The following is a 26,450-nucleotide window of genomic DNA, read 5'->3' as shown; positions in this document are numbered from 1 at the left end:
GAAACTGAACTGTGCCCGGGTCTGGGGGTGAAGAGGGTTTTTTTTTGTTGTTGTTATTTTCCTTTAAATTCAAACCTTCAGCATATGCATTAGCTGTTTTTGTTGTTGTTATTTCCTCCTTCAGTGCAGCCCCTCACATTGATGCTGTTGGTCACTGTGCTAATGCTCCAAGTCCTGGGTCGCGGTGTGATGCCACCTCTCCTTCAAGCTGCTTAGAGCTGCCACTCCTGCAACTCCAGTGGGTGCCGGGAGCTCAGGGTGCCTCTGAATGCCCACGGCTCTTCAAAACATTAATTACAGCTCACAGAAAGTACAAAGACTTATGACTGAAAGAGGAAGTTAAGCTGAACAGCCCTGCATGCCTGCCACCTGGGTGCTCTCCTGTTCCTCACACCTGTTCAGTTTAATCCTGAAGTTACCCGAGCCTCTGCTGCTTTCATTTTGCTGGCTGTGAACAGGAGGAGGTAATTAGGGCCCAGTGGGAAACCTGCAGGCTGAGAAGCAGTGACTGCCACCACCCATCTTCCCTTCCACATCCCTCGAGCTGAGAACACCGCTGACCCTTCAGCTCCGTTTGAAGTGCAGCGTTTCCTCCTCTGGGAGAGGTCACTTTGCTTGGGAAGAGAAATCCCACATTAAAAATGTGAAAGCAAAGGGTGTGTCCTCATGGAAAGGGTTTGGCTCCATCCAGTCTGAGGACCCTCCTTACCTCAGTGGGAAAGTTATTTATAGGCTGGGAGTCAGCGCTGCAGGAAAGAAACGCTGCGCATCCTGCATGCAAGCAAGGCAGGGGCTGTTGCAGCAGCAGGCCCTGTGCAGGGGAGGGGAGCAGGGAAAAGTACTGCACTAAAGGTCTGATTCCTACTCAGCTGTGAGAGCTCATAGCAGCTGTATTAAGCTCACCGTACCTGCACCAGGGGCAGTGCACAAGCAGAAGGCTCAGCTGCCAGCCCTGCTGGAGCTTCAGCACTTGGGCTCCTGCCCACTCCTGCTTGGAGGTCTGAGCTGTGGCTCACGCATCCATAGCTGCATGGAGGTAACAGTTATTAGTGTTATTAGCCATTAAACAGTCCCTTTCCTCCCTGAAGGAGGAGGCAAGCTACCACGATAACGAATGAAATTCCACTTCCCGTCAGCCATGGGCTCATTGGTTTTATCTCAATTTAATGGAGGATTTATTGGATTTGTGCAAGACAGTTACTTCTAACATAGGAAAAAATATCACAGCAACATATACACACAAAACAAGGTACACAAAACAGAGATAAAGTTATTATATACAGATTATTAGCAGCTAGACTCATAGCTTCATATAGCACATGGCTTTACTCGCTACAGTTTTAGGCACAGTGAAGAGTTTACCAACTGGATATTTGCTACGGTGAAAGGCTACAACAAATACCTCATCCACGTGGGCAGAATGTGGTTGAAGCTGAAAAGCTGTGAGTCCCATTTCCCAGCAGCTGAGGACACGGCCCCACACAAGGCTGGAAGAACACAGTCCAGCTAATTCAGCACACTGCAGCTTTAGGTATTAAACATTAAAATTTATATAGATCCATTTTTGAATAGGGTTCCATTAGGGAGTTGGGCTGTGTGTCAGTGGGACAATTGGTGTCACATCGCCCCGCCTCTCGCTTAGTGTGGATTCTCAGCTGTAAACAACCCAAAGCAAAGAGCTGGCAGGGAATGATCAGATGTGAAGATTGCTCTGTACATCCCTCCCATGTATAATGTAAAGTTGCCTTTAACAGCATTCACAAGCGCAGAGGCCATGAAACATTCAGGTTGACTTAGCAGGTTATGTTAATAAATTATGATGCATCGGCCCCACGCTGCCCACATGTGAGACTCCATCCCAGGCAGCACCGAAGCAGGTGCTGCGATGCGTTTCTGTGCTTCATCTTCTTTCAAATTTAGGACTGGAGGCTGAAATCCCAGCAAAATAAGAACGTGATTTCCTTCCAGCATACAAGAAGCCTTCTTTGTTCCAGCAGGACTCCTCACGTCTGGTTATGCATGCTTACTGCTCTGCCAGCCTGAGGAACGGCCGCCTTTCTTAATTACTGGGCGCTTATGTACAGCATGGCTGTCACAGTGAGGAGTGCGACCACTTCCCCAGCAAAAAGGCTGCAAAGAATTACTGTGCAACAGAACCGTCCGGATACCGTAACAATGCAATTAAAAATTTAAAGCAGCAAGCAGATAAATTAAGGACAACAACAACCAAAATCTTTATCTTATGAGGCAGGTTCACAACTACGAAAAGATTCTTCCTTCACAACAGCTTCATTTGCAAACTCAGCAGGTTTGAAATACTTTATCACAAGAAATACAAACTTGTTTATCACAGTTATGTCAGAGCTCCTCTATGAAGGGTGCGGCAGTTTCTATTATTGCCACTCCCCTCCTGGGTTTATTACTCAGCTTCTCAGGGAAGCGAGGGGGCTGCTGGGGGCTTCGGAAAGTGCAGAGAATAAAGGAGTTTTCTCCTTTAGAGAAAGAGGCTGAGAACTCCGACCCGTGTGGGAGGCTGGGGTTTGGCATTGGGGTTTTCGATGGCTGGTTTTGATAGTTTCAGGTAGACGAAAAGGAAAGGGAGTTTTATTACAGAAGAGCAGCTCTGCCATAGATCTAAGAAGAAATCCCAAAGCATACCAGCACACGTTTTGGGACCATCATGAAAAGCATGTCTATTGAACAAAGGCAAAATACGCAAACATGGACCCTCCAGGAGCAATGTGCTTCTACAGCCACTCTCTCCTGTGACTCCATTTAGCCTGCAGGAATTTTGGCTACGATTTCTGTTATGTATTGGCAGGGCAGAATCAAATAAGGCTCCGAGCAGAGGGCTATTAGGTCTGTCAGACTCAAGGAAGATCAAATGAGGTTTACTTTCTTTTTAGAAGTAACAGAATTTACACCTTTGCAGCGTAGCACAGCTAGTGCTTGAAAAGTAACAGCTTCTTCATGGGGAGCGGCAAGGGGGAAGGTGAGACTTCTGACAGAACGCTCTCACATTTGGTACAGAGTCGACTTGTTCCTATGGCTTCTCATACAGAACAGCTGGGATTGCAGATTGTCAGGAGTCTCTTTGGCTGTCAGTGCAGAAAGCGACACAGGGCGCGTATCCTTGAGGCCTGTCTGGTGCCTTTCACTGGACACAGGCTGTGAGGGCAGGGCCAGGAAGCAGCAGCTGGGAAGGAAGGAAGGAAGGCAGCTTCGAGCAAAGCAGCAGAATGATGCAGTCGCCCACTCCAAGCCTGAGCTGCTCCAGTGAGAAGGTCAGAACCCGAATTGCCCTCTGCAGTCTTCAGCTGAGTGGGCAGAGAGTGAGGGAGCAAAAGAGTCCACCACCAGAAGGTAATGAAAGCAAAGCCTGATAATACAGACAGTGTCACTGAAGCGTCACACCAGTCAGAAATTCCAGCTTTGACGTATCTCGAGCTCCCATAACACAGATGTGTGCAAGACAGAGCTCTCGTGGGTTTTTTTGGCTTTAAAAAGAGCAAAAGGAAGATTCTGCATTGTTTGCTATGTACAACAATACTGCACTGTACACTTCATTAACAAGCTGTCCTCTGCTACAGTCCAGCATTACTTAAATAAAATTCTTCTTAATCACAAAGAACAACAGATGAGTGTCTCTACAGGAAGCAGGGCTGAAACCCACCAACGTACACGGCCTTACACAGTGCCAGTCTGTAACTAACAGCCATGCCGCAGTACCAGCATCTCTCTCCTTAGCTTGCCTGAAGCAGAGATCTTCCCATATCTCCTTCCAGTCTGATCCCAATCCCATCAGGACTGTTCCAGCCCAAAGTCGTGACTTCCCCTCCATTATCACATGCCCATCCAAACTATGCAGTCTCTTTCAGCAGTCCCAGCTTACGCAGTGCCTCTCTCCTCGCCTCTTCTGTTGAGCCACGGCCAGAAAACTTTACTGTTATCCCCTGCGATCGAAACCCTGAAGGTCTGGGTAGTGAACCTGACCTCCTCCTCATATCCAGGTTAGGTTGCTTGTAATCATTAAAATCTTTTGCCGTGTTCTGCTGAGTGACCTTGCTAGCATTAAGAACTACCTCTGGTCTGATTGTTACAGTTTTGCCCGTAGGAAGGAAAGGGCTGGGCTCACTTTTTAAAGCCTCGTGGATGTTTTGGTATCCATTGGGAACAGTGTCTGCCTGTTTGGGCTGCACATCAAGCTGCTGAGTACCTGGGACATGATCCACTGGGTCCTGAGCCGGCTTTCCCTTAACAAGGCCAAGTTTTGTCAGGGCCTCATAGCGCGTTTGCTCAGAGGAGAGATCCCTTAAGGAAGAACTTCTGTTGCGTGACAAGAAATCATTTTTTTGCTGCCTCTCCTCCAATTCAGTTGCCAGAAATCCCCCATTGATGTTGGCCAGCACCTGAGCTCTCCGCTCCTGTACATTAACTGCTGCTTTTGAGATAGTCTCATTGAATTCTTTGCCACTGACATTTGTTATATTGATATTGCTTGGAAACCGGTGCAGTTTGGGTGCAGGCACAGGAGGGTGCTTCGGAGCTGCAAAATAATCACCATTGGCTACCACAGTTTTCTTCCTGTCCGAATTCCCCTCCTTCAGGGCGCTGGGGAAACGCACCCTGCTCTCCATTTGCTGCTCAGACATCTTCTGGGCCACGATGAGTGGAGTGGGGACAGAGCGAAGCAATTTTGGATGCTGCACTGCAGGAGGAGGCGGAGGAGGGAGCGTCTCACACATCTGTGGTGGTGGTGCAGAGGGATGTGGGGGAAGGTCAGCAGGTACAGCCGGCTCAGCGCTCTCAGTTCTCCGGGTAGCATCCAACACTTAAAAGAAAAAGCAACAATAACCTCAATAAGTCCTCATACAGAGCAGAACACAAAGGTTTTCTTTCACCAAGGGTCAGCACACATCAGTACTACCTCACCCAAACTTTCTAGCAACTCAGTCTACCTCACCTATAACTGAACCACAAGCAGCGGCATCTCATAGGGGATCCTAGAATTCAAATCATTGTGTTCACAATATAATTGCTAAAAGCCCTCTTCCTACCTTTCACTCTGCATGCTGGCTTTATTGTGTTTCAAAAGGCTTCTGTAAGCTTTGCACATTCTGATTTTTGTGCAAAACTGGATGACGTCACAGCAAAGTCAAAAGGAACAAACATTTTCAGGAAATACTGCTACCTGGTTCTGCATCTTTGCTGGGAGGGCCTTCATGGTCACTGCCCTCAGGTGTTGACTGCACTAAGTCAATGATATCTTCAGTCTCTGAATGACTGGACACATTTTCTTCTGTTGACCTTGGAGACTGACAGTGGATGCCACTGTCACGTAGGACTGGTTCCTCCAAGTCATCCTCTAAGGCATCTATGGTTTCCTCAAAGAACGTGAGAACATCCTGCTCTTCGTGAGTTAAGTACTTCATACTCTCATCATCCTACGTGGAAAAAAAAAAGGAATAAACATTAATGCCCTGCAGATAAGTACACATAAGTACACCAACAATAAGTAGAGAACCCTGGTTTGAAAGAGGAAAAGCAGCAGAACACAACAGGCAGTGGTCTCATGAAAAGGATCTCCTGCTTGCTGTGCCATACCTTCCCCAAGAGGCATCCAATTACACAGCCAGGAGCTCACAGTGCATTCGTGTTGGCTGAGGAGCAGCAATTGGTATTTCATCCTTTTTGAAGTGCCTAACTACAATTCAGCAGTCCGGTGTCCTTTTGAGTTGGACTAAGGATATTGCTAACGAGATCACAACAGCTGATTACAAAGTAAACCAAACCCCACAGCACTGTGCCTTTACAAGTGCTGAGAACTTCTAACCCCAGAGTGGAGCTGCCATTTCAGTCACTGTGTCAGGTTCAGGGACAAGGGCTGGGAGCAGGAGAGGGAAAGAGCACATTCAGGACAGTTCAACAGATGGGTTTGTTCCCTTTCTGCTCTAGACCAAAGTGGGGGGACTTGGCTGTTAGGAAGGCAGAGCTGGAGCTGAAATATGGCTCCACCATTGCAAACTGAGTTATCCTGAATTCAATCATAGATTACAAAGAAGTAGTAAGAAGGAAAAAGGTTTCTGGAAACCTCTCAAGTTACGGAAAGAAAGAAATTAGACTATCATGAGGACGTGTTCCCTAGCAGTAAAAGGCCTTGGGCTATTTTGTCCAGCAGGAAGCAATCCTGTAGAGCACAAAAGTGATAAATCACTTCAATCAGCTAATCCTTATTTTCTCTGAGTCAGTGCTTCTGATTAACTCAACATCACCATGAGAGGCGAGGCAGCAACGTGCAAACTCTTACCTCCACCCTGGGAAACACTTTTCCAGAAGCTCGGAGATGACCAAGAGTGATTAAGAAAGGCAACACATGAAGACAATGGATAAAGGAAGGACATTTCCCAAGAGAGCTAAGTAAGTTCTGGAATGTAATTAAGCATTGTTGGGAAGTGAGGTTTTCCCTTTCTGGGTTGAATTTCTCAGCCGCTATGCTTATATTGTGAATTTTGCCACCAGTAACGTAGGAAAAAAGCACCAGTAAAGCAATTAAAGATGGATTCCATTATCTTCTCTGCTTTTGACTTCTCCAAGGACATATGACTGTTCATGCATCTAACAATGCTACTGCAGTTTAGGGGCATTTAGGCACATAGCTAAAGGCAGGCATTACAAACACTGAAGACTTTTCTTGCTGGGGCAGCAGAAAATGCTTCACACTCACTGTGCACATTCAGACCTTATATTAGAATAGGAAAAAAAGCAGCTGTTTAGCTCTACCCGTTAACTCCTACTGCAAACAAAGCTTTTACCCTCATCTCCGGCATTAAAAATAGGAACAATGTACCTCATAGAAGAGTAATGCCCACAGATTAAGAACTATGAAATACTGCATTGTATCGAGGAGCAATTAGTTTCCAAGCACTTCAAACAGTACAGGATGAGAAAAGTAAGTGCTTCAGGGCTCTTCACTGCATTCTCCTGTAAATAAAGGCATGAAATACTTAAGACTCCAGCAGAACTGCTACAACAGCTTCAAGTTGGACATCATTTGCAGTTGCCTATTTAAAGCACTAACTTCAAAGGCTGACATATTCCACAGCCCGCACTCACTGCACGGCAAAGCTCAGTTTTCAAAGTCCAAGGAAAGTTTTACAGCTGAACTTGAAAAGTTCAAGGCAGACAAGCCTTCCCTTTTTTTCCCCCCTTTATGGATGTTGCAATCTCCTTCCTTCCCCACCCAAATACTCATAGGACTGCTATGTCTAGCAAGTGAGAGAATGACAGGAAAGGAGCAGTTGTTCGGTAGGTGGTAGCTCCAGCCGAACAGGACTCCCAGAAGCTTTTGTTGTGGGTGAGCTCATTGCAAGAACCAGACATCCGCAGGCAGAGAAAAAAAGGGTTTTTTGTTTAAGAGGTTCACGGTGGCAGCAGGTCCAGTGTGTGGTACTACATGAAACAAGTAATCTTCCCTTTACAAGTACATCTGCAGTATATGGCATACCTAGATTTGTTGGAACAGGTCCAGAGGAGGGCTGTGAAGACGATGAGAGGGCCGGAACACCTCCCCTATGAGGATGGGCTGAGAGAGCTGGGACTTTTCAGCATGGAGAAGAGAAGGCTGCAGGAAGACCTTATAGCAGCCTTCCAGTACCTGAAGGGGCCTACAGAAAAGCTGGGGAGGGACTTCTTATAAGGACATGTAGTGACAGGACAAGGGGAAATAGCTTTAAACTGGAAGAGTTTAGGCTACATATTAGGAAGAAATGCTTTACTGGGAGGGTGGTACACTGGAACAGGGTGCCCAGAGAGGTTGTGGATGCCCCATCCCTAGAAGCACTCAAGGATGGGGATGGGGCTTTGAGCACCTGGTCTAGAGGGAGGTGCCCCTGCCTGGAGCAGGGGATTGGAACTAGATGATCTTCAAGGTCCCTTCCAACCCAAACCATTCTATGAGCCTATTATTTGAAAGGCCAACCTCATCTCAGTTAGCACTTCCATCTCTTTCTTCATACAGCTTTCTTTCCAGATAACCAATGTCATTTCAGACAGCAGAAATAAAAATACAGCGGCTCTAGAAGATGAGCAGTGTTACTTCTTCAGAGAAGGCAAATTTCAGTTCTAAGATGGCAATAATTCCATTCTAGACATGCCACCATAGCGAAGATAATTAAGATAAACCTACCAGTGACTCAGATTGGTCAAAGCAAAGGAGCTCAGAGATGCAATTTCAGCCCCTTGTCTGAGAACAGCAGTGTACTGTAGGTAATACAAGCAGGTACCTTATATGACAGTAGAGCTTTCAGAAAGATGGGAAGAATTTGGTTGTGGTTAAGTGGTGCCAGCTATGATTAAGTCTACCAGGTCTATTTCTAATTAGTTCATTTTCCACATATTCCAAATAATGGAACAGTTCATATTCTTTCTGGGCTGGTTTTCCAGGCCTCATTTCTCCTTGAACAATCTGGGTTTGTAACAGTCCAAGAAGACTCTCTCCAGTTACTCAAGCTATTCCATCATTCTTTCCAGTAACTCATACCTCAATACGTAAACACACCTCCCCAAACCAAGTCTCACACAAAACTACCTGCTTTAGCAGCTACTGCCTAAAGAGAGCCTAAATTTGAAAGCTGTGCCTTAGCTGAGGATTAAAAGGACTCTCAGACAGAAGAAATTCCAGATGCTGAAATGGCCAAGTATGCTCAGCTGGCATTAATATTTTAGAGCCCTGTGCAGCCTAACATTTCCTGCCTATGCCAAACAGGAAAAGTGTCTAAAGAAAAATAGCTCTTTCTTTCTTCCCCTCCTTCAATCGTAGAATGGCCTGGGTTGAAAAGGATCATAATGATCATTGAGTTTCAACCCCCCTGCTATATGCAGGGTCGCCAACCACCACACCAGGCTGCCCAGAGCCACATCCAGCCTGGCCTTGAATGCCTCCAGGGATGGGGCATCCACAGCCTCCTTGGGCAACCTGTTCCAGTCCTGTTCAACTCACCCAGCTTCTCATTTCATAGAAAAGATCCTTTTCCTACCTGTCCAAAAGAGTCAACTAGTATCAAAGGGCCACAAAAAGCTCTCAAACACTGATTCTGCTGCTCACATCAAGGCACATGGCACAGTTTGCTACCTTTGTCACTGACTTTTGTTTAGTAAGAGGCAGCTCAGATGCAATGCTCCTTCAGAAGATGAAGCTGCCTGATGGTCACAGGCAATTAATCTGAAGTTCATTCATAACTGAATGAAGTCTTTTAGCCTTTTAATGAAGCTGAGCTGGTTGTACCTGCTGGCCCCTGAAGAAGAAATATGGAGCAGAATAAAGATCCATGTTAGAGTCCAGAAGAAATTCAGAAGACCACACCTGGGATCCTCTGACTACAAGCAAATTGCCAAGACATCCACAATAGCTAAAAATATTTATGCATTAATGGTCTTCTAGCAATCTTCAGAATCAAATGCTATTACCCATGTCAAACAGCTTCATTTTGTCCAGCAGAGTACCGCAACACCGGATTCAACTGACTTAGTCACTTCACAAAGGATTAATGTGCCAAAGAATTAAGAGGTACAGTTCCCAGGGAGAGAAAGAACTGAACACCTCTCAGAAAACACAAAGGGAACAAGCTATTGTAATACGTAGGAAGAGATCAGTGTAGCACCACTTACACCTGAGCCTGCTAATAACATGAGACAGTTCTTCTTGTAATATAAGTGGGGAAAAAAGAAAGCTCTGGGTATATAAGAACAGCATCAGGACAGATACAAAAGCTTCAGTGATAAAAACAAGAAGTACTTCTGGTTACATTCATAGAGAAGCGAAACAGAAGGAGATGTACAGCTCCATTGCTTCAGCAAGAATCTAATGAGTTATAGATGAGAATACAAACTCCCAAACATCCAGCCAAAGAAGCCGACTTTCCCAACAGCCTGCCCCAGCCAGAGCCAGCTGGTGGCAGGAGAACAGGGTAAGGAGAATAATATTGCTACGCATTTGTGTTTTTCTTCCCCACATCCTCCCTGTTTCTAGCAACACGCTGCTTAAAGACTTCCCAGTTGTATCCACATCTATGTGCTTAATAGCCCATAATAAGCCTTTGTAGCATGAATTCATGGTACTGTTTAAGCTCATTTAAATGGCTGGCATTCACACCATTCTGCGGCAGCGAGTTCCATGGTTTGTGTGCTTTGTCAAAAAGCACTTCCTTTACAACCCACTATCTGATGATTTTGATAACACCACTTCATTTGTGGAAAAGGACTATAATAGTGAATATTGTTATGTTCAGTCTGTTAGCATAGTTGTGCCTACATGCCTTGTAATAATTAGAAGAGCATATAATCAATTGATTGTAGATGAGGAAATGAATGATTTAGAAGCATTAAAGAAATAAACAAGATGAACTAAAATAATGGACTCAACGAGACCTACCTGCTTGTAAAAAAAGCAAGCTCAAGCAATACTGAATCTACTTAAACTCTGAAGACATCTCTCTGGGTATCAGAGTTCAGCTTATTTCAGCTCATCCCCTTAATTTCTGCTTTAGAATGACCTGGAAGAATTCAAAAGAACTTTCAGGCTAAAGTCACTCACACTTTGATTGGAAGGCCTTCTGACATAGTCCTCCCCCCCAAAATACACTAATGAATGAATAAGGAATCATAGAATGCCTTGCGTTGGAAGGAACCTCAAGGATCATGAAACTCCAACCCTCCTGCTGCAGGTAGGGCCACCAGCCTCCACATCTAATACTAGACCAGGCTGCCCACAGCCCCATCCAACCTGGCCCTGAACACCTCCAGGGATGGGGCATCCACAACCTTATATTTAGGAACTTATACGTAAATGAAATTACTGGCAGGTGTCTATATAACTGAAAGGCAAGGGAAAGAATGATGTTTATGAGAAGCAGCATGATGCATCCCAAATCAGATAATGAAGTAAGACAAGCCCCGAACAGATTTAGCCCCAAACCTCTGTTGTCTGATACTTCCCTAACAGTAAGCAATTAACTTGGTATCTGCTGGCAGTCTCATACAAAAAACGTGTAGCTTTGAGAACAGAGTGGGACAGAGTAACACTTTCATGACCCATATGGTGTGCTGGTATTATTATATGATGTGCTGAAATAACACATGTTATTTCAGCTAGAAAGAAGAGGCTGCGCTAACAGAGGAACGATGAACAATCAATAGAAGACAGAAGAAGCTGCAGATCAGTTTGAGTGCTGTAAAGGGATGGGGGTGGAGGGGGGAGAAACAGCACCACTGAGGCACGCAAACGTCATCGTGGGATATATTAACCAGGGTGATGAAATCACAGCACATCCCCACACAGAACACAGAGTTCTGATCCAGCCACTAAACTTTCATAAGTATAGAGCCAAGCTGGACCGGGCCCTTAGCAAAGCCACGAGTGCTGGAAGTGCATTTGGCTGTGCCGGAAGGTTGGAAGAATGCAGCGTGTTATTTTTAAAACAGCAAAGAATGGGTGGCAGGCAGCCTTGTATGTGTTGCAGTCTGTAAATGGCTGACCACCAGGCTCATTACAACAAAGCTTCTCTATGTTGTCTAAAGCGAAGACAAGTGGAAATTGGTTTACACATTACAGCAACTTGAATTCAAGTATTCACTTAATGAGAAAGTAATAGGGCAGAAGACAGACTGCTCTGGAGGTTCAGGAGTGCCTATCAGTGAGGCTAAGAGAGCAGAGCTATCTACCTGCTGGAATAATCATCACCCACTTGATTCTGCTTTGAAGCAGAATGATGCACTTTATAGATCTTGAAAGCAATTTATGCACTACAGCAACATTCTCACCAGCACATTTTACAGCAAGGTCATTCCTTGCTAGGAGACAGGCTCCTTACCCCTAGTCCTGCACTCCCAGACTGAAGAAAGCAATCCCCAAGCTCCTCTTCCTCCCCACTGTTTGCCTTGCTGGTAGTAAGAATGACTTCTCTTCCTTAAGTCATGCTACCATCAACATGAAGTGGATGAAGCACAGTACAACTCTCTCTGTGCCCTGAAAACAATAGCTGCCACCCAACCAAATGCAGCTGTGTGGGATAGAGTCACCCAGAAACACAATCCGTCTTTTTTCCTGAACTCCTAAAGCCACACTGGAATCCCAGGACCTCTTCAGAGGGACTGGGGCAGAGTTAGCAGCAAGATGCACTTCTAAAACCAAGTCTGCTGCGTTTACATCATCTGTACCAATCAGTAAAGGACAAAGATAACAGCAACTAGTTTTTAGGCTGCAAGAGATAACTATGAAATGACTAGGTGAGCCCCAAGTTAAATGTGGGGGACAAGACACTAAAACAGCTCAGACCACTCACAAGATGCTTACTCACCTTGCCTGCATACTCAGTACTGGTGACACTTCCAACACTATACAAGGCATCTGTGATGATGAATCATTTTCAATGACTGGGTATCAGATCTTGTTAGAACCACAGAGCAGCCTTGTTCCAAGAAATAACAGAGTAAGATATCTTTTTAAGAATCACAGCTGTGTGGCAGTTTAAGTTACTTGATTAGTGACCAAAATAAATGGTCACTTGACTGACTTCACCACTGTCCCAAAAGAGCAGTGATAACCGGGGCATTAACCAAGGACTGGTCTGATGTGAAGGTGAAAAATCAAAAAGCACAGCATGGCCCATTGAGAGTAACAAGTAACCCACTAACCCTCAAGGCTAGCCCTCAAGAAGACATATTCAGATACAAAAGATACTGGAGTCATCAACATCCAAGACACTCATACAGCTTATTACAGTGCAGCTCCAAATCAGCACTTCAGCAACACTCATCATCCTCTGGTATGACCTTAGCAGGTGATACTGTCCTAACATGTAATTCACACCTTGAAACTGAAGTAGTTACTCATGGCTGAGAATGGGTACGTGGTACAACTGTAGGAGTGAAGAAGTGAGGTTTGTCTTTAAGAAGCTAGCCTGCACACACCTCATCCAAGGGACAGGACAAATTAACTGAGAAAAGCTAAGACCTAGCTTTATCTCCAGAGTACGTGTCCTTAAACTGCTGCAGCTGTACTTCACAGTGAGTTAATCCTTGCAGCACCTATCAGAGAATGTCATTCAAGAACAGCTTTTGGAAGTTGGACTCGTCAAGCAGAGCAGAGTCTTTGTTTACCCTCCCTCTTGCATAGCACAACCAATCCCATGCATGGAGGAGTACACTTGTCTCCTGCCTTTGTCAAGGATCTGTTTCAACACCACCCTCATTACAGAGAAGCCAGAATGGACATGAAAATTCACGTCCTCGTGGAAGAGCTTTTATGCCTACAAGATCCAGAGAAAGGGAACAGGTTTAGGTGGTGATGAGAGATGAGAATATCAAAGCAAACACTCTGTCTAAGCAAAGGTTCTGGCACTTGTCTTCAGCTGCTGTGATAAATTTGACAGCATAAAAATCAGGTCCGCATATCAATGATTTACAGAGAAAAACCTACTTCAATCATGACAGAACAAACATCTACATCTCACTTTCCACTCAGAAAAAATATCTGACCACAATTGTCAGAGATTAAATAAACACTCCACTGTGCATGCAGATCAGCTGAGAAGTCTGGCATCAAACTCAACTGACAACACCTGACTGCTAAGCATCACACTTAGTTCTGTTTTAAGCACATTCTGGCACACGAAAGTTCACGTCCATATCCTAACCATTCCTAAACCCATAACCAGCTTCACAAGAAGGGATGCCAGCACACACACGCACACAGTATACAGAACAGGCAGCAGTCAGCCAAACCAGCTTTAGAGCTGTCAGCATAGGCTTTAGCTGGTCTGAATGTTTGTCTCCATTACCACATCCTTCAGTTTGTTTGAATTCCACAGATGCAATACAAAGGTTATGTTTAACAACAACTGTAGTTCGACACTGAAAAGCTTAAGAGCTTCACTTCTGTAATCAGGCAGGAAGAAAGCTGCAGCAGTACAAGCCTGCAAGAAAACACACTGCTATGCTGCTTCTTGCTATCCCCTCCTTCCCATTGGGCCATCAGGCGTTCTTCATCTTCGCTGGCTTCTCTTGAAATGTTCAGGAAGAAGATAAAGTCATTTGGAGCATGTTCCAGCAACTACTTTTGCCTCATATGAATGCTCTGACCTTCTTAGAGGACCACAAAAATCCTGCCTTTAAGTCACTATTACATAAAGATATAGATGAGATATTTGAAGAGTACTGCTCTTCTTCTGAGGACTTTAAAGCCTTTTTCAGCGATGAACAGAAATGAATTAGTCAACAGAACAACACTGCCTTCATACACCAGATCACAAAAAAAGAAAGGTCTGAGCAACACTGGAAATTTGAGTTCTATCTATTCAACCACAACTGGTAGAATTTCTTTCTTATTCAGCTCACAGATACCCCCCTCAAACTCAGAAACTGGGATTATACCACTACTGAAAAGAGATCATCAGGAGCAGTCTCACAACTTTAAGTGAAATATTTGCTGTGAAATGTTTTCCACATCCAAAGTAACCCAAAAGAGAAGGCTATTCCTTAGGACTAGAGTGGGATTCTAATTCTAGCTGATGTATCATCATACAGGTTATCACATGGTAAGATCTAGTTAGATTAAGGTAATCTATGTCATTTCCTGACACAGCAGACTCAGGATGAGACTGCACAAACAGACTGATTTATATATAGCCTCATTATTCAATACTGATTTATTTAATTTATTTTTCAAATGACCAGTCTCATGCCTTTTACCACAGTCAAGAATAAAACTCATGGAAATGTGACTGGCTATGAGTTGTGTCACTAGAAAACTGGAGACAAAGTATATAACATAAAATTGACTTCTAATTCAAGAATTAGAAGTGCAATTCCCATTCTAATTCTCCAAGACCCAACCAGTTTCCTTGGATATTAGAAGTACATTGCTTATTACAAGTCCAAATGGTGTACTTGGCTCTTACTTCAACCTCCATTACCCCCACCCTTTCAACTCACCTCCAGAGCAGAAACAGTTAAGGGATTAGATGTAGTACTATTTGTTTTGTGTTTTAAGTAGCAATAGAAGCTGAAGGATACAGCAGAATATTAACTAAGTTGTGGTATTCTTACTAGAACCAACCTTCAGCTGCCAAAAAGCTTACAAAGTAGTGCAAAACAGAGCATTTGAGTTGCATTAAAGAAATACAGGTATCACCTTGCCAACTTATTTTCATCACTTCTTTCACAGCAACAAGCTACTTCATTTAAAGAAAACAAGTAGGGAGGGCAGAGGGAAAGATATGGAAAGCTTAATTTCACATTTAATGCAAGACAGATTTATATTCCCACTTAGGGAAAGCATGTTTATCAGAGTGCTCTTTCCTCAGTTAAAAATGGATGCTTTTCCAATGCTTGTGATAATCAAAAAATGCACAAGGAACTGTACCTGCTTTCTAGGCTTAGCATGTCACAGTACAAACCATCCTGCTGAGTTCACTGCCTGAATCATCCTGCTAATTAGAAAAATGCAGCAGTGCATCCTACTCCCTCAATTACTCACATACTATTTAAGTGGCCACACACTCATATTCGCTAATCCAAAGACAGCTTTGTTTATGGTGATGTATTTGTTACTCACCTAATTGTATGAAGGTGGAATAAACTGAGACCTTCCTTCAGTATTGTCAACAAAGAAATTCAGCAAGAAGCAATATGTCAAACCAAGCACTATCCTCGCGTTCCTTTATGAACTACTTAACAAAGAGAGGGCAGAGAGGCAATGAACTGCATGCTACATGCAGACTGTAGAACCAACTTGCCTGTGCTCCTTAAACCCATTCCCAGTTCTCTAATGCAATAATAAAGCACTCTTCAGGCTTTCTGAGGCAATCAGACCAGAATAACAAGCTGCTGTACATCAGAGTAGCTACTTCTGGTCTTCCAGCTCATTAACACCCAAGACCACAGCGCACTATTGGGTACTATAACACGCAGAGATCATGGCTTTGAAAAAAAAATAATAATAATAATCCCATGCTATGAACCAAGCTACTCGTGTAACTTGCATCACTAAGCATAAGGCTCATTAAGTACTTACCATGGCAAGGTTTTTGCACCTAGCTTGGTTGCCACAGTTCTCCACAGCACCACCCCCCTCCATGCTCCCAAGTGTGCGCTTCGGAGAGATTTCGGGCGTTGCTTCAGGGAAGTCTGACAGGAGGTTTCTAGGCATCACACCTTCTGGACTTATCGATCCCAATGCAGGATAGGATGCCATCAACATGTTACGTAGCGTTGCTAGTTGTATTCATTTCTGAAAGCAGAAAACAGCATGTTTTACTTTAAAATACAGGTTTAAACGTAAGAAAGAGAAAATAAGTAGTAAAAGGATTTTATGCAAGTTATCATAAGGCATCTCTTTAATGCTCTGGAACATTCCTAACATCTGTGGGCACCTCTAGAAAAAGTCTTACTCTATAAGAGTGATTTCAACAACCTGATGTAGCAGGATGCATCCCATCCTGTCTGCTTCCTAACCAGATGTCTGCTCTTACATGCATAGACCCTACATAAACATCCATCCTACAGATTCAGCTTTTGTTTTCCTTTATGATGCATCATCAACAGTAATAAAATCCCATAGACTGAAAGACTAACAGACCCAATTTCAAGCACCCTCAGCTTTTAAAAGCTTATAACAATTTATCAGACAGTATTTATCTGTGTCAGAAAATGAACTGGGTTGTGTTTCTAACACTGCTGAATTTAACTGTTTTCCCAAGCTGCTTTATGTTGACTACTTCTGGTTACAGATCTCTGAACAGAGGATAGTTCCATTTTTGCACCACCATATCATATAGCAAGATTGCATTTTAAAGCTCACAAAGCTTTTCTTTCACTCAGCCATGAAGAAACAATGCTTGCATATTTGGAAGACGCTTCCTGGAACAGACATGCACCAGCACTTACTGGAACAAAGCTCCTGTTCTTTAAGTCATCCTAGAGTTCTATTCTGTAATAGGTCTCTGAGTTATCAGATCACAAAATACTGCAGAATACCTTTCTTCATTTTCCAAGTATCACACAGACATGCGTCACCCTTCTGCACTAACAGCACAAACAGGGAAGGACTGAAAGCACAAACCAGCTCTTCTTAATGTATTGCAGAGAAACATCTTTGCAACGAGAGGCTGCATTGCGCTGAGAAGCAAAATGCCTCAGTCTTCAACAGCCCATCTTCTCAGCCACCCTGCTGGTGACCAGGAAATAGCAGTGACGCATTCCTCAGAACAGCTGGTTGTGAGGTACCACGTTACATGGCACCAGCTGGGAATTAGATAACATGACCCTGACACCACACAAATGAGATGAGATGGTCCTGCTTCCCAAGTGCTTCTCCCTTTATTATGGCTCAAGAGGTGACATGAGAAGCAAAGTCAGTCCTGCATCTCCAATTCAATTGTATTGCTTCTCCTTCCTCCCTACCACTGCCAGCTCCGAGCTGAGAAACCAGAGACTCCCGGTGAGCTGATTAGCCTTTCATAGCAGTGAGATAACATCTGCCAGCACTGAGCAACAATTCCATCTCGCAGATCATTTCCTCCCAGGAGAGAGCTATGGCATTACCAGAGGTATGTACGAGCGCTGCCTCCTCTATGCTGCAGCACCAACATCTGTCCTGTGGGAAGACACCCACACAGTGTAACTAGGCTGTGGTCCAACGACTCTTGGAAGCACAAACCGAGTAAACAGAGTGCTGGATTTCCACAACACAAGTATCTGAAAATTGCCAGACCTGATATTCATAAGATAAGATTTAACCTTGCTTTTTCACAGGAAAAGGAAAACATTTTTGCTTTCCTCTATTAATAACATGAGCTATAGTCACAATGCATCCTCAAGATAACGGTCTTTTAGTGCTACCACTGAGGCAGAAACGTGCCCTTGGTCATGGCTTTAAGAACCACACGTGTGTACATCAGAACACCACAGCATCTGCCATACCTCTGGTTGCCACATACCACAAAGCCACACTGAAGAAGGCTGCTGTTTTTTAGTGGAGTTTAAGTCTAAGAGCAGCAAACAAAACATAGACATAACAGTTAGAAGGCACCTGACTGCTCTGAAACTGTCAGAAGCCTCCCAATGACTTGATATGTCATCTCCTAACTTTCAAGGTAGAAAAATACTTTTTTACCCACACTTCAATGAGGGACTATTAGAGGTGCTCACTCCTCCTGACATTCAACAAGAGGTGGGTAGTAATCCTAACCAGCATCACTTCCTATTCAGTTGTTTCAGCATAAGCTGGCCATGCCACTACTAATCAGTCTCTCACTGATGCATTATAGATTTCTTCAGTTACACTCAAAACTTGGTGAACTTTTTATGGACTACACTGCAAGGAGAGGTTACAGCTCACTGCCCCAGAATACTGCAGGTATCGTAGCTGAGATTAAAACATGCAGACTATCTAATGAGGCCTTAATCCAAGTTACCAAGAAGCCAGCCCGTCAGCCAAAACTCCGTGGGGGAAAAGAAAGTATCCGGGAGCGCTGTTCTGCCTCCTCCTGCAGGAGGACCTCAGCAGAACCAGGCCCAAGCCTCACAGCAGGTCGTGTCCAGCACAAGAGGAATACCCAGATTCAGCAGCAACAACCAAAGCCATGAGTTCTAAATGCCAAGAAATAATGTCCTGTTATTCATTCTGGGGTTTGGGCTCTGATGTACCATAAAGCTCCTGAACAATGAATAAAGGCAGCGACTGCAGCTGGTTTGGAAATTCAAGATCAAGTATTGCTTCTGTCTCCATGCTGTAAGCCATGCCTTCTTTGGAGGTTCCACTCATATCAGAGAGGCCCAGCAGAGGTGCAATATACTGTGATCCTGCAGGAAGGGGGTGATGGGAAAACAATTCCCTTCTTCTGTCTTCCACACCATCTTTCACACATCAGAGGCTGTTAAAGTCATAAGCAGCTCGCAAACATTACTTCTCCTCTCTGCTATGTTTCTGTGCACTAAGGATTAGCTGCTCCCACATATTTGTGCAATGCCTAATGCAGCCACAGCTGATGTGCACTGCTGCAATACACACAGCACGCTGTATAAACAAATTCCCTTCCTTACCATTGCTAACACAGAAGACTCTTCACCCTTTTTATGTCCCCTCTTCACTTTGTGGATTTCGGACAGAAATAGCCAATGATGTAATGAATGTCAAGGAGACCCCACGGGCTGTGTCAGTAGGATTGCCAAGGTAACCGGTAAGGGCTCAGAAATAAGGTAACCATCATCAGAGGAAGCGAGAACAGCAGGGCAACAGACGGCTGCTCCTCCTGACCTTCAGAGATGCACTACAAATTAAACCTGCTCACAACAGGATTTGCTTCCTGGTCTGTTCAGCACATGACAGTGTTCTGGGGTTGGGTTTTTTTTTTGGATGTTTTATTATTGATACAAGGGTACAGAAACGTGACAGGATATTAAAAACAACCATCACAGGGCAGCTGTGATTCTGTCAGTGAAAATGACTGCATCTCAGGCACAGTGGAACCAGCTTTCACAAGGTATCGACGAGGATACAATTCATATATGCACGCTGGCAGAGGGTAAGGGGAAGAAACTGAAATATTGAGTTTTACCTTCAAAAATCTAATTTTGCTTTGGCAGGGGCACGTAGTTCAGCAGCTGTAATGAAGTGCCATCAAAGATAAGGTGCTGTCTGCCCTTTAAGAAGAAAAACAATTTAGTTGTGGGCTTTTTTTTTTTTTTTAAGTACTTTTGCTGACTAAGATTACTTCTGACTGAAGTTCAATTCCAGTATTTAGAAGGGACTGTTTCTACAGCAGGAGATGGAAAAAGATATTAATAATCCTGTGTGAAGACCAGCTTAATAAACAAGAGATCAATTCCACAGAAATGAAAGACACTGAGAGGCCAGAGACAAGCGTTGTGCCAGCCAGCAGCCAAAAGCCAGCACCATCCATTCACTGCACAATACAATTGCAGCAAGTAGAGTCAACTTTTCTTTTTTAGGAAGTTATTATGCATTTTTTTTAAAGGGCACAATACTGGTCTTTCCCTCTCTTCACCATACGTAGAATTTCTAGAGCACGTTTTGTGAGAACAGCTAAAATCCTAAGCTAGATCCCTAGGCCAAGGCTGTACTCTGAGCATCACACTGTGCCTGGTTTTCAGCAACTATTCTGCAGTGATGTAAATGGGACAGAAGAACTGGCCAGTGAACTTAAACGTTCATTTCATTCACTGATTGTGCACAGCCATACCAACACATAAGCTTAACTCTCTGTGCACTATCAGTCATCTTGTATTCAGTGGCAGTGCTCAAGTTGAGAGTTTGCTTTTAAAAAAACCAACAAACCCAAACATCTGAAAGTACTCTGAAGTCATTCAGAGGGTCACTGTATAAAGAAAAAAAATGATGGTACAGGGGCAGGCCTGAGACCTGCATAGCTATTACTCTCTGACAACAGCTAGCAGCAGATGCTGGGGGAAGAGTGCATCTAAAACAAAGCAAACAGAGCAAGAATTCATTCAGCCTCCTGCATGCTGCAGTCAAGGACTTTCAGAAACAGGGCAGGTATCTGTGTCTAACAACACGATGAAAATCTCCTTGTATTAAGTGCTCCTGCAGCATACCTCAGAACCAGCCATACAAGATCACAGCTAAACAAAACAAACTGGCCCACGACACGTCTCTGCTGTGCCACTGCGGCTGCAGACTGCTCCAAGTTGGCTGATCCAGTAGGGTGGACGTATTTCCTCCTTACAGATTACTCAGTAGCTGCATTCCTCTTCACTGCCTGAAATACAGAGGAAGTTCTTGAGCTTCAGAGGCGAGCTATTTCCTACTGCTGTGATATAAAGTAAGTTGGAGCTGTGTGGGAGCAAATCAAGTGACAGTGCTGCCTACAAAGGCCAAATACCACAGGCAAGTTGGCCAACTAGGAGCACGCAGGACAGCCTGAGGTGCTGCTTAGCCCTTTTTGCTGGCAGAGACAAGCCCTGGAATCAAACAGCAAGTTTGTAGGCTCTTCTCATAGTTAACAAGACAGTAAGTTTGTGGGCTATTCTCACAAAGAGTTAACAAAGCTGGAGTAACAACCAACAACATCCGTTTTTAAGGAATGGAGATCAACCAAAACCAGATAAGAGTTCAACTCAGTTTTCTTACCCATATCACAAGCACAGATGCTTACAAAGCACAGTCCCATTTCACATGAAAAATTCTGGCTGTCCAAAACAGCGGTAGTGTTACTTAGTGTCCAGTAACATTTCCTGCCCTTGTTTAGAGAAGGGCTGTCATCATTGTACATTTGGCCAAACAGAAACACTGACCATTAAAGACAACAACAAAAAAAAGAAAAAACACAAAAAATGCTCCATGCGAACCTGTGACAGTGCGGGCCTCTAAACAATAGACAAAAAAAGAACATTTTGGTTGAGATTTTCAGAGTTGGTGCCAAATAAGTTGGAACAACATTTAGCCAAGTGGGAACTCTCAGTGCTCTCATGGCAGCAGCCTGGGACAAACACACACCGACCACTTCAATAATTACAGTGGTAACGGCCACATAAGACTCCCAGAATGCAATATTTCAATGAAATATTTGGTTTTAAACTTTCTAGTTTCTGTGTTTCTATGGTACATTCGTGACATACTCTCAGACTTTTCTCCACAGACTTGAGAGCTACAAAATCCGTTGGCTTTCAAACTAAAAACAAAGATTCTCTCAGTCCTCTAAATCTGGAAGCTGGAGCCTCAAGAAACACACTGGACATCATTCATACAGCTTGTGCTTGAATTTGCAAGAGCTGCCAACAACGAAATAATTAACCCTGTGTATACAGGTAGCAAAAGAACCACATGGGTAAGGCACCAGTTCAGAACTTGAATCCAGCTGCCTTCATTTCATCATGCACCTAAATAGTTCACTGAATTACAGCCCAAATAAATGTAGCAGTACACTTTTAAATAAAAGGAAATGACCACAAAGCAACATTTTCATCAGCTGTTAACCAATAATTCAGTCATTATACTGAATTCTCCAAATCATGTTTTGCTCAGAAACAACACTTAAGGTCCCACCTTTGAGCACGTTAATCCAAGCTCAAACGACCAGAAAGGATTCAGTATCATGCTTCATTCTTAACTGGTTTTTCTTGATATTCAAGTACAGCCTTTTTGAGACACCATACCCTTGGAATTTTGTTCCCTGCTGTACACAACTAAGCCGAAGCAAGACAAACAACCTTTTGCAGAACCATCACTGTCTCCTCGTTCTCTCTCCACTGCTAGGAAAATGCTGCCTCTTTTAAACAGAGGGTGGAACACCACTGCAGGCTTTCATGATGCCACATACATTCATCCAGCCTGAAGACAGAACCTGGCAGGAGGAAAACTGTAATGCAGGTCCTTATGCATCTCTGCCTCACTCCTTGGAAGTAATCTACGCTCCCCATTCATTACAGCAACTTCAGCTGAATCCCATTGCCTACAGCTAAGGCACCACTGGGAAAGGTTTGTGCATAACGCTGCAGCTTAAACTACCGGAGAAGCATCCCTAATGTACTCTCAATCCCTCCCCATCATAACTAAAAATAAGACTCTGCTCAGTGGCAGGTAGTTACTTCTCTTTAGGTTAATATCTTACACAAGGATAAGGCTCTCACTGGTAGTCTGTGGTTGAGATTTGATGATCAGTATCTGCTTAGTGGGAAAACTACATCTGATACCCACAGCTGTCCAGTCCAGTACTGCCTGCGCTTCCAACAGTTGGAGGTGACGGCTCAGGCCTCCCCTGACTTCAAGTGATCTTGTTCAAATTGCAGCAAAGAAGGCATCCAGCTCTCTTAAAGTAACTTCAGTCAGCATCAGGGTGGTGCTATGACAGCCAACACTTGGGAAACATGAAATCTACACCAAGAATTTTAGGCACAGACTCCACTATAATTAGTCAACTTTTGTCTCATTACAGGTGTAGCATCACCAGGGTTTAAGGCTGCATTACGTAATGCCTGTGACAGTCATTGCAAAGGTGAACCAAATCCTGCTTTACGAAGTACACACAAGGACAGGACAGTTTTCAGCCCCAGTGCTTCTGTGTCACGTCTCACAAGGTGATTTTGTGTTGCTTTCCTCCATTCGTCTGTGACTGCTGTGACAGTAAAAGGAAGAGGGCAGAAGACATCGAACGCACAAAGTAGATGTTTACTTTAAAAATAAATTAATTTAATGATCATTTAATTCCCACATAAGCACATAAAAGTCTATCTGCCCAAGGTGAACTGAGCTGAAAACAACACTGGCAAAACAAAGCAGTAAATTCTTGTCTCGTACATTCATAGGTATAGGAACAATCAGTAAATACCTAATTGAGAGAGAGATCTTTAAGCAGTTTGTTGCACTGGAAATTAAAATTACTTGCTTCTATTTTCTAATTAAATAAGCGGAAGGATGTGGCAACAGAATTTGACAGAGCCTGTCTGGCTGGCTTTGAGAGCCACTTTTATTGTCATTTATTTTCACGCTCCAGTATTTTAGAAGGTCACTCAGTCTGTGACTTGTCAACTGCCAAGGAGTTACGGTGTTTGTTACTATATCCAATAAGCCAGTCCCTCTGCCAGCATTCTTGGTTAATATTTCTCTCGGAGGTATGCATATGAAGAAGGAAAAGCAACTATGATCAAGAGGAGAAGAGTTTTACTACTCACAAAGCACAGAGATTTAACGTCGCATCTCCCTGCTCCTTCCCCATTTCAGACTTCATTTGTACTTCCAGTCATAAAACTTGATATTACTCATTCACTCTCTGTTATAAGAACTCAAAGCAAACCCACAGTGAGAAAGATAGTGCTGCAAAAACCTATTCAATTTCTTTCAGCTATGAGTAATCTGTGTTTTTCACTCCTGTTTATACACCAGCTTCCCCCTCCCCCCCACCCGTATAGGTATTAATACTGCAAAGGAAGGAAAAAGCCCACAATTGTTATTTTGTACAGTAGTAGCTGTACAATGAAGAATATCTGCAATGCTGCACTAGCCAAGGACCTGTAGAAAAGCCTGAAAATAATATCTTTGTATTAGCCTAAGCTAGAAACTGCAAAAGCTCGTAAGACTTACACTTCAGTTTAGAAGGAAGTTTTCCCTTCGGTTCCCCTCATAAAAGGACAGAGGAGAGAAAGCAATCACTACATCTCTGATACTTCACTGTAATAGTTTAAAATCCTTGCTATAATAAAAAGAAGACAGCCACCCTCCAAATTTTTTTGCTTGCATCATCTCTTGGGTATTGCTCACATATAGGATGAAACACAACAGATTTCCAGCCGCCTCCTCTGGGTGCCATTCCCAATCAAAAGCTATTTGGGAAACATGGCCTTAAGATCCTCAATTGCTGAAAATCTGGAGAGCGTTTGGAAGGCTGTGGTTTCTCTTACACATGTTAAACCTCGCCTGAACTACCCAGGCTGACAACCTTCAGAAGCACCAGCTGTCTCACACCTTCTCCAGACAGAGCAGGAACCTGACAGGGGGCAGGGAAAATATTTTGAGCTAAAAAATCTGCTGCTGTTTAAGCCAACAGTTTTTCCAATGGTAAAACTACGTTCTGGAGAGTCAGGAAGCAACAAAGAGGAATAAAGCAGCTCTTTACCATCGCCCTTAGTCAGCCCATAACACCACATATAGAATCACTAAGGCTGGAAAAGACCACTAGGATCATCTAATCCAGCCACTGATCCACCCCCCATGCCCACTAACCATGTCTCTCAGTGCCACATCTCCATGTTTCATGACCACTTCCAGGGACAGTGACTTCACCACCACCCTGGGCAGCCCGCGCTACTGCCTCACCACTCTTTCTAAGAAGATTTTTTTCCTACCACTCAACCTGATCAAACAACGGATGTCAGCACATCTGAAGTTTAACTATGCACTGGTACGAAACCTTTTATAAACTCCCATTTTTTTTTTTAAGTTGCCAGTAACAGTTTGCTGCCGCATGTGCACTTTTAAACAGAATATGATGGGGAAGAAAAATTCAAGGAATTAAAGGAGCTTGTAAGCAGGGCAGGGAACAACTTTTCACACTGTACGGCAGGGATAAAGACAAGGGGGAATGCCTTAAGGTAAAAAAAAAAAAAAAAACGGGGTGGGGGGGGGGGGGGGGGGGGGAGATATAGGTTAGATGTTAGGGAGAAATTCTTTACTCAGAGGTGAGGCACTGGCAGAGATGCCCAGAGAAGCTGTGGGCGCCCCATCCCTGGAGGTGCTCAAGGCCAGGCTGGACGGGCCCTGGGCAGCCTGAGCTGGTGGGGGCACCTAGCCCACGGCAGGGGTTGCAGCTGGAGCGGCTTTATGCCACCTACGATAGCAGAGCGCTCTGCTGAAGTTCTGTCTCCCATTCCCGTACTCTGAGCCACATCCCGCCCAGCAGCACCTCTCCCGTGCCGCGCCGGTCTCCTTCCTCACTGATAACGTTACACGCCGCTTCTCCGCTGGAAACCGGAGAGCGTCACACCGCACTGCCTGGAGGAAGTTTAGAAAACAATGGGGCGAAAACCCGAGCGGGGCAGCCACCGTCCTATTGCTTTTCCGAGAAAAGAAGTCACCCATTCGCAAAGAATAAGACCAACGCCAGATTACTCCTACCCAGCAACCATAAGCACCTGAGGAAGACCGACCCAGAGCAGGCGGAGCGGCACAGGGACACCCGCAGGTCCGCCGGGGGACCCTCAGGGAACGGCTCCACCTGGGAGCGCAGAAGAGGCGTAGGGAGGAAAAGACGCCTCTGACGAAGTACTCAGAGAGACATTTGAGGAAGACTCACCGGCTGCTAGCAGAAATCCACGCCTCTCCTAACAGGGACAGCAGATGAGCTATAAGGACGAAGGACAGCAAGTTCTCCAAGTGCTCTCAAGCCAAACACAAGCTCCGCCGAGCAGCCGAACTCATGCGCACTGCACCCGGCCAACACCCACGCCGGGCGGTTAAAGCGGCAGCGCCGCGCGGGGACAGGGCGGAGCGCTCCGTTCGGGGTGGGAGCCGTGCTTCGTCATGGCTCCGCCTCGCTCAGGCGGGACGGCCGCCTTTGTCCGGGATCCACCGCCACTCCTCACGGCCATGTGCGGCAGGTGTGGGTGTCTGTAAGGGAGGACCGGGCGGGGGCGCCGCCATCTGCGCCCGCGGCGCCGCCTGGAGCCCTGAGGTGAATTCCCGCCCCGCCATGGGGGGTGCGGTGTTCTCTTCCTTCTGTTGGGGGATCGCTCCAACTTTTTACTCCGCCCTGGTGAAGGAGCTCGGTTCTCAGGGGCTGTGCCTCTGCTGAGAGGTGTTAAGGGTGAAAGAAAGTTATATAAGTTATCAACAGCTTCTTCTGCCTGCACGCTTCTTTGCTGAGCGGCTTGAAGGAGGAAAGCGTTCTGTATGCTGTGTTAAGCAGTGCTGCCCACAGCAG

The 26,450-nt window shown here is 44.7% G+C and overlaps 1 protein-coding gene across 7 annotated transcripts; it reads right to left on the bottom strand.

The window, feature by feature from the left end:
- Positions 1-1,147: 1,147 nt before the first annotated feature.
- Positions 1,148-25,961, bottom strand: PROSER2 (proline and serine rich 2). Of its 7 annotated transcripts, none has more exons than XM_040654550.2 (6): positions 25,824-25,961; positions 20,632-20,795; positions 19,614-19,698; positions 16,070-16,285; positions 5,189-5,444; positions 1,148-4,831 (listed from the first exon to the last, which is right to left on the bottom strand). In XM_040654550.2, the coding sequence occupies exons 4-6, from the start codon at positions 16,253-16,255 to the stop codon at positions 3,861-3,863; spliced, it is 1,413 nt and encodes a 470-aa protein (XP_040510484.1). In that variant the 5' UTR covers positions 16,256-16,285; positions 19,614-19,698; positions 20,632-20,795; positions 25,824-25,961; the 3' UTR covers positions 1,148-3,860. The 7 variants fall into 7 exon arrangements, with proteins under 7 accessions (XP_040510484.1, XP_040510507.1, XP_040510493.1 ...); XM_040654573.2 differs by having other exon boundaries at positions 5,192-5,444; XM_040654559.2 differs by lacking the exons at positions 19,614-19,698; positions 20,632-20,795 and adding an exon at positions 24,449-24,518.
- Positions 25,962-26,450: the final 489 nt, after the last annotated feature.

Source organism: Gallus gallus, chromosome 1 (assembly GCF_016699485.2).
Source record: "Gallus gallus isolate bGalGal1 chromosome 1, bGalGal1.mat.broiler.GRCg7b, whole genome shotgun sequence".
NCBI classification, from domain to species: domain Eukaryota; kingdom Metazoa; phylum Chordata; class Aves; order Galliformes; family Phasianidae; genus Gallus; species Gallus gallus.
The sequence above is the reverse complement of the archived record's forward strand: the minus strand, read 5'-3'. Positions and strand labels throughout refer to the sequence as shown.